At 45.0% G+C, this 12,812-nt stretch overlaps 1 protein-coding gene across 1 annotated transcript; it reads right to left on the bottom strand.

The window, feature by feature from the left end:
- Positions 1–2,790: 2,790 nt before the first annotated feature.
- On the bottom strand, positions 2,791–10,764 carry she (Src homology 2 domain containing E). The gene is made up of 6 exons (XM_035530797.1): positions 9,732–10,764; positions 8,246–8,372; positions 6,701–6,919; positions 5,031–5,235; positions 4,084–4,203; positions 2,791–3,956 (listed from the first exon to the last, which is right to left on the bottom strand). Exons 1-6 carry the CDS (start codon positions 10,206–10,208, stop codon positions 3,773–3,775), a joined length of 1,332 nt encoding a protein of 443 aa, XP_035386690.1. The 5' UTR covers positions 10,209–10,764; the 3' UTR covers positions 2,791–3,772.
- Positions 10,765–12,812: the final 2,048 nt, after the last annotated feature.

The raw sequence follows: 12,812 nt of genomic DNA, 5'->3' as shown, positions 1-12,812 counted from the left end.
TATTAGTAATATTAGTCATTTCGTTAAACTTCCTACATTTGCATCACGTTCACCCCAAAAGATGAGTTAAGACGCATAATTATCGTTCCGTCTGTCAGAACATGTCGGTATATCACTCTGTATTGTCTCATTTCCCCCGTAAAGCCTCGAGGAAATGCAGCCGTTTTGGTTTTTGTTTGTATTTTTGGCGCACGGCTGGAGGAGGGCGGTATTGCTGGTGATGTGTATGTTGGTATCAGACGGTATCAGTTTCACCGCCACTCACCGCCACTCACCGGGGCTTACGGCGACGCGCGCGTCACCACTGTCGGTGAGACAGTATCGGCTCGCGCCTTTCAGTCAGCCTTTCTTTAGTTGCTACGTATCAAAAAACGCGTGTTCAGTGTTACCGTCGCTTCCGGAGAGATTATGGGGATCCTTCTATCGCTCCTTCTGTCCTATAAAACACGTTCCTGTCTAAAAAGTCTCCTTTTTGGACTGTTTCCGAGGGGATTCCTTATATATGAGCTCTAGTGTTCCTTTCTAATGACGCTGGTAAAGGGAGCGTGTTTACACACGTGATCATTTACTATTCCTGAACTCGTCTACATCTGAACACTGCTAGCTATATAGAGTCATGGGTGGGATGAAGGCTGGTCACTGAACCTTTTAAGAAGAAACGACATTTAAGGCAACATCACTAGTGAAAAAGGACATGTACTGAGAGAGAGAGAGAGAGAGAGAGAGAGTCAAAGTCAAATTTATTTCTATAGCACTTTTTACAACAGCAGCTTTACAAATGTCAGAGTCCAAACCCCCAGTGAACAAGCCAAGGGTGACAGTGGTGAGCAGAAACTCCCTAGAGCTTGAGGAAGAACCTTGAGAGGAACCAAGACTCAAAGGGGGGGTATCCGCCTCTGGTTGACAACAAACACCTCAAAATATAGAGACAGAGAAAACTGGCACAAAAACATCCTTGAATGAGAGTTGGACCAAGATGGACATGGTTGGAAAGAGAGAAAAACTGTGAAAGGCTGCAGTCTGACAGGCAAAACTGTAAAGTGTAAATGTAACTGTAAAATGTAAATATAACTGTAAAATGTAAAGTGTAATATGTAATGTGTAAATGTAACTGTACAATGTAAAGTGTAAGTGTGAGTTGTAAAGAGTGACTGTAAAGTGTGAATGTAACTAAAGTGTAAGTGTAAAGTGTAAATAAGATGTTGGCAACATCCTGCAGTGAAGGCTGTTGCTGATGGACTGAGATGATTGAAAAGGCCTCATTTAATTATCCTGTCTGTCTCTCGTCCATCTGTCTGTCTCTGGGTCATCTGTCTGTCAGCATGTTCTGTCATTTTTTATTTGCTCTTTCATTTTTAACCAGGCTCTCTCTCTCTCCCTCTCTCTCTTTGTCTTGATAGGGAACTTCATTGTGAGGCAGAGCTCTGAGATACTCACTGAATTATTTAGAGCGTGGGACCCCCCCCAGTGTTTGCCTCCCTCTTCTCCTGCCCCTCCCCCTTCCGTGTCTCCTCCTCCTGCCCCTCCCCCTTCCGTGTCTCCTCCTCCTGCCCCTCCCCCTTCCGTGTCTCCTCCTCCTGCCCCTCCCCTTCTGTGTCTCCTCCTCCTGCCCCTCCCCCTTCCGTGTCTCCTCCTCCTGCCCCGCCCTCTTCCATCTCCTCCTCCTGCCCCTCCCCCTTCCGTGTCTCCTCCTCCTGCCCCTCCCCCTTCCGTGTCTCCTCCTCCTGACCCTCCCCCTTCCGTGTCTCCTCCTCCTGCCCCTCCCCTTCTGTGTCTCCTCCTCCTGCCCCTCCCCCTTCCGTGTCTCCTCCTCCTGCCCCGCCCTCTTCCGTCTCCTCCTCCTGCCCCTCCCCCTTCCGTGTCTCCTCCTCCTGCCCCTCCCCTTCCGTGTCTCCTCCTCCTGCCCCTCTTTTGGGTCTCCTCACTTCCCCTCTCGCCACGCTGCTGACCTCCTGCCTCACCACCGACACATCAACTCACTCCTAGTCTTCTGGAAATCTGTCATCATGGGGCAACCCATCTTGGATTTGACCAGCAGTATGTAAAACTGACGTTCTTGCTGTTGGCTGTTAGCAGACTGCTGTGGAGATGCCACTGCTATTAGTCACGTTAGAGGAACGCAGAGAGAGATCTGCTTCCTTGGTGGAAGGACCGTAAATCATTGAACAGGTGAAGAGGAATACACACACACACACACACGATACAGGCCTTCATTTTGACCCAGTTATAAACAGGGTTGGAGAGAGAGAGGACAGATGATCTTTGTCTTATTTGTAATGCTTAACATCCGGGAGCATGTAGTCAACTGTCTGAGATCTGTTTGTGTGTCTCTGTGAAATGTTTCACAAATATCTGCTTGAAAAAAATAATTTCTGGAAGAGTCTTAGCCGTTATTCATGTGCTTCTCTGTCCCCCTTCTTGCAGACGGCTTTGCCTCACGTGTACTAATCACCATGGCAACCTGATAATCCCTTATCTGGCAAAAAAACTGGCAGGCATACTGGATCATGCGCAGTAAACCACTGAGGTGTTAGAGAGAGCGCATGTGCCAGAGACTTACTGCAGTTTAATTGATTTCAATCCCAGGTCAACAGCTTTGTCCTATAAGGGATCTGTAGAAACAGTTCAGGTTCGTGTGTGTGTGTGTGTGTGTGTGTGTCTATGGATATGTCCATGTGTGTATGTGTAAATAAAATTGAGAGCGCATGTGTAGTTTAATTCTGCCTTATGGCATAAATCAAATAATAATCTATAAGAAAATAAAAATGTATAATAAAATATAGTAAAAAGTTAACATTTTGAATCATGATGGCTTTATTTTTGCATAGTCTTATATTGTACAAACAAAGGCAAAAATCTTTAGCACTTTCTATTCAATTAAAATGTTCAAAATCCCTTTCAAAATCATTGCTTACAAACTCAGAGATAAAAAGGTACAGTTATGTTACTTTGGTCTGATATCAGTGTCTCCTAAAACACAATTGCATGCACTCATGTAGCCTAGCGGGAGGTGCCACAGGTAATTTCGAGGTCAACTCACCATGACTGTACACCCCCCAACATCAATGTATACCACATCCCCCACACCCCACCCCCACAACTGACTCGCACCAATCGATAGAAAGATTTATCAAGGACTGACAACACAGTGGGCCAATCAACAGACACTTGATTCAATTTGCATGCCAGCTTCAATTTGCAGCATTGATCGGCCGTAACAAGCCAACCTTGGCTGTCCTGTGGCTGTCGATGAAATACTTAACAAATTTTTTTATTTGGGAAGCCTACAAGTGCATTTACCTGCCAGCTAAAACAGTGGAAGAAAACGGAAAATAAAGAAGCAACAGAACAGATGTTTAGTGCATTAAACCCTTGTGGCACAACAACAAACTAATACGATTCCAGCAGTTCTTAGTCTTGGAATTTAACCTGAGGAGAGTTCACGGATTGTTGCAGTGTGCGTCTGTAGCCAGCAGGTGGGGGAAACTCGCAGTGAGGCAGCATATCCGAGCACGCTCACAGACACGAGAGAAGAAGAGGGTAAAAGAATTCCAGACTATAACAAACTACGCTGCAGTGTCTACACTTTAGTATCTGAGAAGTAGGCTATGATCCTTTCCCTTTTGGGGTCATAAGAGGTCATTATTTGACTAATAACCTTGGTTTAAACTGGGCATGAAAATAAAAAGATGGGAAAATAGAGAACACAAATACATTCTCAAGAACACACATGCACAGGGTCGTGCATGTGTGTGTGTGCATGTGTGTGTGATCAGGGTGTGCGGGGTACAGGGTGCAGCAGGGTCATATGTTCAGCCCCGGTGAAGGGCAGGCGTCTGGTGCAGTAGTGGTACACCACCTCTGGGATACTGGGGAACACACAGCTGCTCTGGTCCAGTGTGTAACCACACTCTTTAGTCTGGGCTACGATGATGTGCACACAGCCCTGGCTGGTCCTGCACAGACAGAAGAGGGTTGAGACAGACAGACAGGGAGTGAGACAGACAGGGAGCTTCTGTATCAACCACCTCAGCTTTTTCAAGGATGCTTGGTCACCCCATGCACACACACACAGAACCTTACTTAAGGGCAATGGAATATTTGCTGGTGGCTGACTCGCTGTCTCGCACCAGAAAGCTGGCCTCCCTGCAGTTCTGGAGCTGAGCCTCCGCCTCCTGCCGACTTACACTCCCATGATACCAGCTAGAGAGAGAGGGAGAGATAGAGATTACGTAACATCACTGCACTCCTAAACAATACATGTGAGCCTCAGAATCAAAAGGAAATGTCTGAGATGCAGAATGAGGTGAGAGGAGACGATGAGAATGAGATCATCTTCAAATCCAGACATCTGTGGTGATGTGGAGGTTTGATCATGATGACGATCACTGACTGGAGCAGTGGGATAAATGTGCAGAATTTCAGGACAGCATAATGACGCCCAATGACTGACACACAGGTCCCGGTCATGGACCTCCAGAACGGTTTCCAAGCAGTAAACAGGAACACCCAAGAAACAAATGAAAGACCAACACAGGAAGCAGCAGCACCCTACCAAACAAACAACCATACTAAACAACCATACTACCCTACCAAACAAACAACCATACTACCCTACCAAACAAACAACCATACTAAACAACCATACTACCCTACCAAACAAACAACCATACTAAACAACAATACTACCCTACCAAACAACCATACTAAACAACCATACTACCCTACCAAACAAACAACCATACTACCCTACCAAACAACGATACTACCATACTAAACAACCATACTACCCCACTAAACAACCATACTATCCTACCAAACAAACAACCACACTACCCTACCCGACTAAACAACCATACCAAACAAACAACCATACTACCCTACCAACAATCATACTACCCTACCAAACAAACAACCATACTACCCTACCACACAAACAATCATACTATGACAGGCTATACTATACAATTTGTGTGTACTTAATGGACACACACATTCACAAACACACACACACACACACTCAAATGCACCTCTGTTTCTCCAGGGGCAGGGTGGGGTCGACTTTGGGACTGTCCGTGTCGGGGCAGGTTCCAGGGGCTGAGGGTGTGGTGGGGGATGGAGGAGAAGGCCGTAGAGATTTGGAGGTCCAGCTCTTGACCGAGCGCAGAGTGTGTTGCTTCACGGCTGGGGGGGCGCCGTCGTCTTTAGCCACACGCTCCACAGCATCAAACTGAGCTGGAGGGGCAGGAGACATGGAAATTATATATATGGAAACACACACACACAAAAAAAGGTCACACTAATATTTCATTGGACTGCCTTTAGCTTTGATTACGGCACACATTCGCTGTGGCATCGTTTCCACAAGCCTCTGCAATGTCACAACATTTATTTCTGTCCAGAGTTGCATTAAGTTTTCCCCCAAGATGTTGTATTGATGATGGGAGATTTGGACCACTGGGCAAAGTCTTCTCCAGCACATCCCAAAGATTCTCAATGGGGTTCAGGTTTGGACTCTGTGGTGGCCAATCCATGTGTGAAAATGATGTCTCATGCTCCCTGAGCCACTTTTTCACAATTTGAGCCTGATGAATCCTGGCATTGTCATCTTGGAATATGCCCATACCATCAGGGAAGAAAAAATCCATTGATGGAATAACCTGGTCGTTCAGTATATTCAGGTAGTCAGCTGACCTCATTCTTTGGGCACACAATGTTGCTGAACCTAGACCTGACCAACTGCAGCAACCCCAGATCATAGCACTGCCCCCACTGGCTTTTACGGTAGGTACTAGGCATGATGGGTGCATCTCTTCTTACCCTGATGCACCCATCACTCAGGAACAGGGTAAATCTGCACTCATCAGACCACATGACCTTCTTCCATTGCTCCAGAGTCCAATCTTTATGCTCCCTAGCAAATTGAAGCTGTTTTTGCCGGTTAGCCTCACTGACAAGTGGTCCCTTGAGTTCCCTTCACATTGTGCGTATGGAAATGCTCTTAATTTCACTATTAAACATATCCGTGAGTTCTGATTTCACCACACGTATAAGTGATCACCTTTCACAATCATTCAAGATTTTTTCCCGACCACATTCCTTCTTCGAAGATATATATATATATATATATATATATATATATATATATATATATATATATGGTATATGTGTGTGGCCCTGGTATATCTTTACACACACACACACACACACACACACGTTATATCTGTACACACACACTGACGTATCTCTGCACACACACACACACACACACACACACACACACACACACACACACACACACACTGGTATATCTACACACACATACACACACACACACACACTGATATAATTCTACACACACAGACTGGTATAGCTACACACACAGTCTGATATATCTCTACTTGCAGCACAACAGAGCACAACTACGGTGTCATTTACACAATTTCCAGAAGGTCAAAACGTCTGCTATATTAAAGATATTGCTAACAGCACAAATTCAATGATGTAATATCTCATTAATTCAGCCATACACCTTCTAAATCACTTCATTTAATTCAGGGTCACATGGGGTCTGAGTCTATCCCAGCAGTACAGGGTGCAAGGCGGCACCAACCCTGACATGCTGCCAGTCCACCATGGCGTAATAATAACAGTAGAATCTACGCGTTAGCTCCCCCGTGCTGAATGTAGCGGGACTCACCGGACAGGGCTCGAACAATCTGCCCCTTTTTCCATTCCCAGGGGAGCTCGTACTCCGTGGGTGGACGGAGGTCTGACTCGGGTCGGGTCAGGGGAATTCCCTCCAGCACGTCCTCGTATGGGACGTCGTAGATCTGCGCTTCCCCGGATCCCTCCCCTTCTCCTCCGTTCAACACCACACACACCTTCAGCAGGTCCTTAGATCCTCGACGACGGATCTCTGCATACACACACACTCGCATTCACATCTCACAGATTTGGGTTTGATATGTACAACAAACCAGTCATAGGTTGACATTAATTACCGGATTACTGTTTGACAGCAGGATTTTTAAAGTCTTCGCTACATCTGTGGATATATTTTTGGTGGAGAGTAAAATATCAGAAAAATATAGTTGTAAAATGAAGAGATTCAAGAAAAATCTATAAAGCTGAGATTTGTAAGTAATGTTGTCTATTCAACCCCAAGCAACAGTTGTACTTACTCAGCAAACTGGTAGGGTTTGGGGTAGACACAGAAACGTTAGTGTCAGTCTGCTTGAAAGAATTCTGTATTTTAATGTTATTGTATGGTTTACTGGCTTTGACATAAAACTGCTGAACTGCTGAGATGACTGGGCTAGAATACCTGGTAATCTGAGTCAGATAAAGCCACGTCGTGAGGCCATCCAGCCATGCAGGCCACAGAGAGGTTAGGACTGTCCCCTCTGGACGTGAGCAGCTCTACCAAACCTGTAGTTCTAGTGGCAGATAGTCACTCCTGCTAGACGAGACCCTCTAAGCCTTACTGGGGGTCCTTTTGCTTACTTCTGTGTGGAATGTGAATCGGTGCATTGTGTGAATGAGTGACTGTGTGAACCATGGATGTTTCTAGATTTATCATATTGTGATCATTGATTGTAAGGGATCACAAAACACACACGTCTGGGCCTCATCTGCTGAGAGATGTGCTAACCACTGTTAATTGCAGTATCACTCAACATGAATCCCAATTAAAGTTGTTCTTGTCTAAGAGACGCAGAGTCACGCTGAATTCATAGGGACAGAACACACTGTACGTGGAGCTAAACATCCGTGCGGTAAGAGGGACATCAGAGGGGCAGAACACACTGCAGCATCCACGCTGTAAGACTGCCAGGGCCACTGCCTTCACGCCTCTGTGTCACTTCGTGTCTGGCCTATTGTGTGAGAAAACAATGGCTGCACCGAGGGAAGGCTGGCCCAGGCTTGTGATTGGCTGTCTTAGCAGGCCACTTCCTGAGTCCTGGGAAGTGATTGGGGGAGGTGGGGGGGGGGGGCTTTCTCACACCGCCAGGCATGCTGGAGGACTGCAGGGGTCAACTTCCTGTCCAGAGAATGGGGCAAGGGAAACACAGACAGGAAACAGGAAGCAGAAAGAGGAAACTGCACCCATTGTCCCTGCACAACACTATCACCATAGCAACCTCCAGTGAAGGGCGAGTGGAACTGTGAGACAGTGCAGTGATTTTGGACATCCCTGAAAAAGGGAGAGAGAGAGAGAGAGAGAGAGAGAGGACAAAGGTACCTGTTATGATAAGCTGGGCATCGTACGGCTCCATGTATCCATCATTCTCTCCTTCTCTTTCAGCTTCTCTCTGCTCCCTCGTTTTCTCTGCATCGTAAGGGTCTGCGTAGTCCTCCAGGATTATCAGCTGTTCAGAGAGAGAGAGAGAGAGAGAGAGAGAGAGAGAGAGAAGGGGGATAAGCATGCTGGTTAAGTCTAGTCTGTTTGTTAACTCATTTTACTAATAAAACCATGACCTGCTTACCAGGTGTGAATTAAGGGTGTGTGTTAAAACAGGAGTCCAGTATTATGTACCACTGGGAATCCAACATACACACAGTGAACAAACTTCTAACACTTTAACTGAGGCACTGATGTTTTGAGCAGCAATCCCCCCACCCTGTATCAAGGTGCCGGGACCCCAGGCTGTGGCTTCATGAGTCTGACTTCTGTGGTATTATGTTCAAAGGGTGCCGGCCCACCTGAGGACACAAGCTCTATATCCAGTGACATAATTCATCAAACACTACCATCACTGGGGACAGGTAGACAGATCCACTATATTGTGTGTGCATTCTCTTCTTTCCACGTGTGTGTGTGTGTGTGTGTGTGTGTGTGTGTGTGTGTGTGTGTGTGTTTGAAACTGAACTACAAAAGACAGGAATAAGAGAGGTGACAGGGTCTTTGCTCTGTGTGTGTATGTGTGTGTGTGTGTGTGTGTGTGTGTGTGTGTAAGTTCAGGATGAGAGACAGGAAGTGTAGCAGGGGAAAGGTTCAGGCTCATTGTGTTTATTCTCCTACTGCTCAACTCTGACTGAACAATATGCAACCACACACTGAATAGAGAGGGAGAGAGAGAGAGAGAGAGAGAGAGAGAGAGAGAGAGAGAGAGAGAGAGAGAGGGGGGGGCATGGGTGGGTGAAGATGCGACGTGACTTAAGTGACAAACAAAGATTACTGGAAGACAGAGAGGGGAGAGAGAGAGAGTGTAAGAGAAAGAGAGAGAGAGGGAGTGTGTGTAAGAGAAACAGAGGGATGGAGGAGAGAGAGAGAGAGGGAGAGTGTAAGAGAAAGAGAGAGAGAGAGAGAGAGAGAGGGAGAGAGTGTAAGAGAAAGAGAGAGAGAGAGAGAGGGAGTGTGTGTAAGAGAAAGAGAGAGGGATGGAGGAGAGAGAGAGAGAGAGAGAGAGAGAGAGAAAGAGATCCTGATCTCAGTTTTCATAACAAAGATGAATGTTTTCTTTGTTTCAAAAACAACAGCACAATAAACCTGGATTAATCTGTTTAATCTAAAGTTCCACATGGAAACAGAATGCACTCCAACTCTAAATATATATCTTGGTAAAGTTATTGAGGCTACCAACAAGAATCAATATCTCTTCAAACACAACCATTTGTTGCTAAGACAAAAACTCAAAGCTCTTATCATCTGAATTAGTTTAACGTTTTTCAGCAGAAAGAAAGTGTGGTGTTTATATGTCCTGTGTTATACGGGACCGTTCACTCACCGTCTCCGTTTTAAGCGGGGATTTCCCTCGCTCGGTGTCCGCTGCGGTATTCACGTACTTTGAGCCTTTCTCTTGTTTATCTACTTTGACCATTCGGCTCATGTATGGGTCAGCAGAACTAGTCGTCCTGAGAGTACGGTGGTCTTCAAAGCCTTCCATTCGGGGATTCTTCTTACTTTTTCCTGGAATCAGAATTTCCCATATCTTTCCATCTTTGGCCGAACCAGAGGCTGTGCTAGAGTGGTTCCGTCCCAGTTCAATGGCCGAATTTTTTCGGTTTCTGCCTGACAGTAGCGAACCCACTCCGCCGCCGCTGGCATTTTCTGCTCCAGAATTTTTACGCAAGCTCCCTTTCGCTCCGGTACCGCTGTTCGGCACCGGTTTGGGGCGAGCTTGAGTGCCAGATTCAGAAGCCGAACGAATTCGATCTGATCCAGTTTTGAGACTTGTTGGAAAATCTTTAAACCACTTTGCCATGACCGCTTCTCTGACAACGCAACGGATAAGCGTCTGCGCTCTTCTCCATACACACACGCAGCAACTCGTACAAACTTCCACTTACTCCGTGAAACTTGTTAACCTGCTTGGATCCTTCGTCTTGTAGTTTAGTATCAGGACAGCCAAAGGATTGTTAGTTTCTGGTCAAATGTATTTTCTGACAAAGCTAAAGATTAAGATTGGCGTAAATTCTTTGATATTTCGAATGATTATGATTTTCTTTTTTTTTTTTTTTTGGAAATGAGAATATCTCTTCAAAATTGACGTTTGGGGAATGGTCCAGATATTTAAAGCCTTTAAAAATAGTCTTAATTGCAATTTTTTATCCCATTCGTTGTCTTTTCACGCAACTTTCTACCTTCCTTCACATTTGAATTCAATATTCTTTCCGGAACTATTCCCGCAAAATAAAGAGCACCCTCCGGAGGGCATAAACGCGGAAAAATTGGAAGTTTTTCTTAGCTTTCGCTGTAGAGCCCATTCCCGGTATGTCCGCTCAGAGCAACAGTCGACACGGAATGAGAAGGATGTGCGTGCGTCCCGGGATGGGGTGGTTTCTATGCGCGTGTGGACTACGTGAGTGAGAACGTCTCTGCGCGGAGCGCGCGTTTACGCGCACACCTAGAGCGTCGTTACTGGTCTGTAGACTTACTCGAGGACAAATTGATATGGATAGTTTAAATATCCTTCAGCCAGGTTATCAAATGGTTGCTTGTGCAGAGTATTCCTACTTCAGGAAATGGCAGATATGATTTACTTGGCTGTATTTCTTGTCGTGTCGAAACTATTCAAGCACACTACGCTTTGATACTACACGTGACCCAGCCTGACCCATGTATACATTTTTAAAGTCAGTCTCGAGCAACATAACTCACTCTAAGATCATAATACAAATATTGTATATTGCAACAAGATCAAGTAACATGAAAAGCTAGAAAGTACCAAGGGCTGAGAGAAGAGCCAGAAAAGATGTGGGGGGTGAAGGAAACAGGGGTTACTGTGGTAACGGGAGCACTAGCTACCCCCAAACTGGGAGAATGACTCCAGCAGATCCCATGAACATCATCTGACATCTTGGTCCAGAAAAGTGCAGTCATGGGACAACAGACTACACAGGACTCTCCAGACACAGGACCTGAGATTGAAGGAAAAAGAAACATTTCTCACTCACCCTCTGGGCAGTCTTATATATATATATATATATATATATATATATATATATATATATATATATATATATATATATGAAATATTTTGCACTAATCCCACTATAATGTTTGTTTAGCTTTCAATTTGCTTTGGTTTGTTCAGTGAGTATATAGTAATGCAGTTTTTATGCTTTTATTTACCCAACATTTTGGCAGTCTTCTCCTAGTGTTCGTGTTCATTTCCTTAATGTCTCATCTTTATCTCCCTAACATCTCATCTTCATCTCTCTTCATCTCATCTTAATCTAATCTTCATCTCATTAACATGATTTAGCACCACCAATCGCAGAGACTGAGCTTCGAGTCCACCTTCAAAAGCCCTGAGCTATAAGCCATGGGTTACCAACATATCCTGACACTTCTGCCCTGATCTGCACAGACTCTAATACTGAAGTTGTACCTGCAACATCTTTTATTAATATAACAAACACAAATACATAAAATAAATTGACATTTTATTGCATTTTAAATGGTAGATAAACACTTGAGTTTTCACTTATTTCTGGGCATTGAGTAGGTTTACATCTCCACTGCTAGTTCAGGTGTGAGGAGATTGACAGCAGAGATTCAGACCTCCTGCTACCTTTTTATTTTCTAGCAGTAATGAGACTGGCAGTCGCAGCCTGTTACAAAGTTCAGCAACTTACTTTCTGGACAGAGACAAACTTTACTTTCAGAATCCAGACCCAGTCAGTGACAATGTTTCCCTCTAGTGGCCGCTACTATTAACACACTTCACTGTAGTTCACGGCGGAAGAAGCCCAAACTCGGGGCTTCGATAACTCACCAGGGCAGAATAATGAGACAGCCATAGACTTGGTGTGTTGTATTCCGTAGACACTCACTGATTACCTACCAGTTACACACTGTACATGTACTGGTTTTTTTTTCGGCTGCCAACATCCGATGTTTCATGTTGACAGCTGTGTGGAGACCGGCCCACTTCCCAAATGCTATCTGGTACCAGTGGGACCTGAAAAAGACACGCAGGTCCCTAAACTCATATCAAGTTTTCAAACTGTCGTTAAAGTAGATGATAAAGCACTTTTGTAAGCAGTTCTGGGTAAGAGCGTCTGCTAAATTAAATGTGAATTAAAAGGCATTTTGACTCTTTCCAGTTTATAATTCCCCGAGGTCTGTTGGTGAATTAGGTCTGTTAAAGCATTATCGCTGTGCTTCAGGGAGTGTTTAATGTAGGAGCAACTACAGCTTGGCGTGGATTTGCAGGATTCATGTCCTTTTTTATATAATGTTAGAATTTAATGCTACAAGCTTCCGACTGTCGCGTTCCGGTTACCTGCAGTTTAAACAAAGCTTTATGACGAAAGCTGCGCGATGACGCGCGAGACTGAAACTGAGACAGAGTACAAACGCG

Source organism: Electrophorus electricus, chromosome 10 (assembly GCF_013358815.1).
Source record: "Electrophorus electricus isolate fEleEle1 chromosome 10, fEleEle1.pri, whole genome shotgun sequence".
Classification (NCBI taxonomy): domain Eukaryota; kingdom Metazoa; phylum Chordata; class Actinopteri; order Gymnotiformes; family Gymnotidae; genus Electrophorus; species Electrophorus electricus.
Note: the sequence above shows the minus strand (reverse complement) of the source record. Positions and strands in the feature narration are given on the sequence as shown.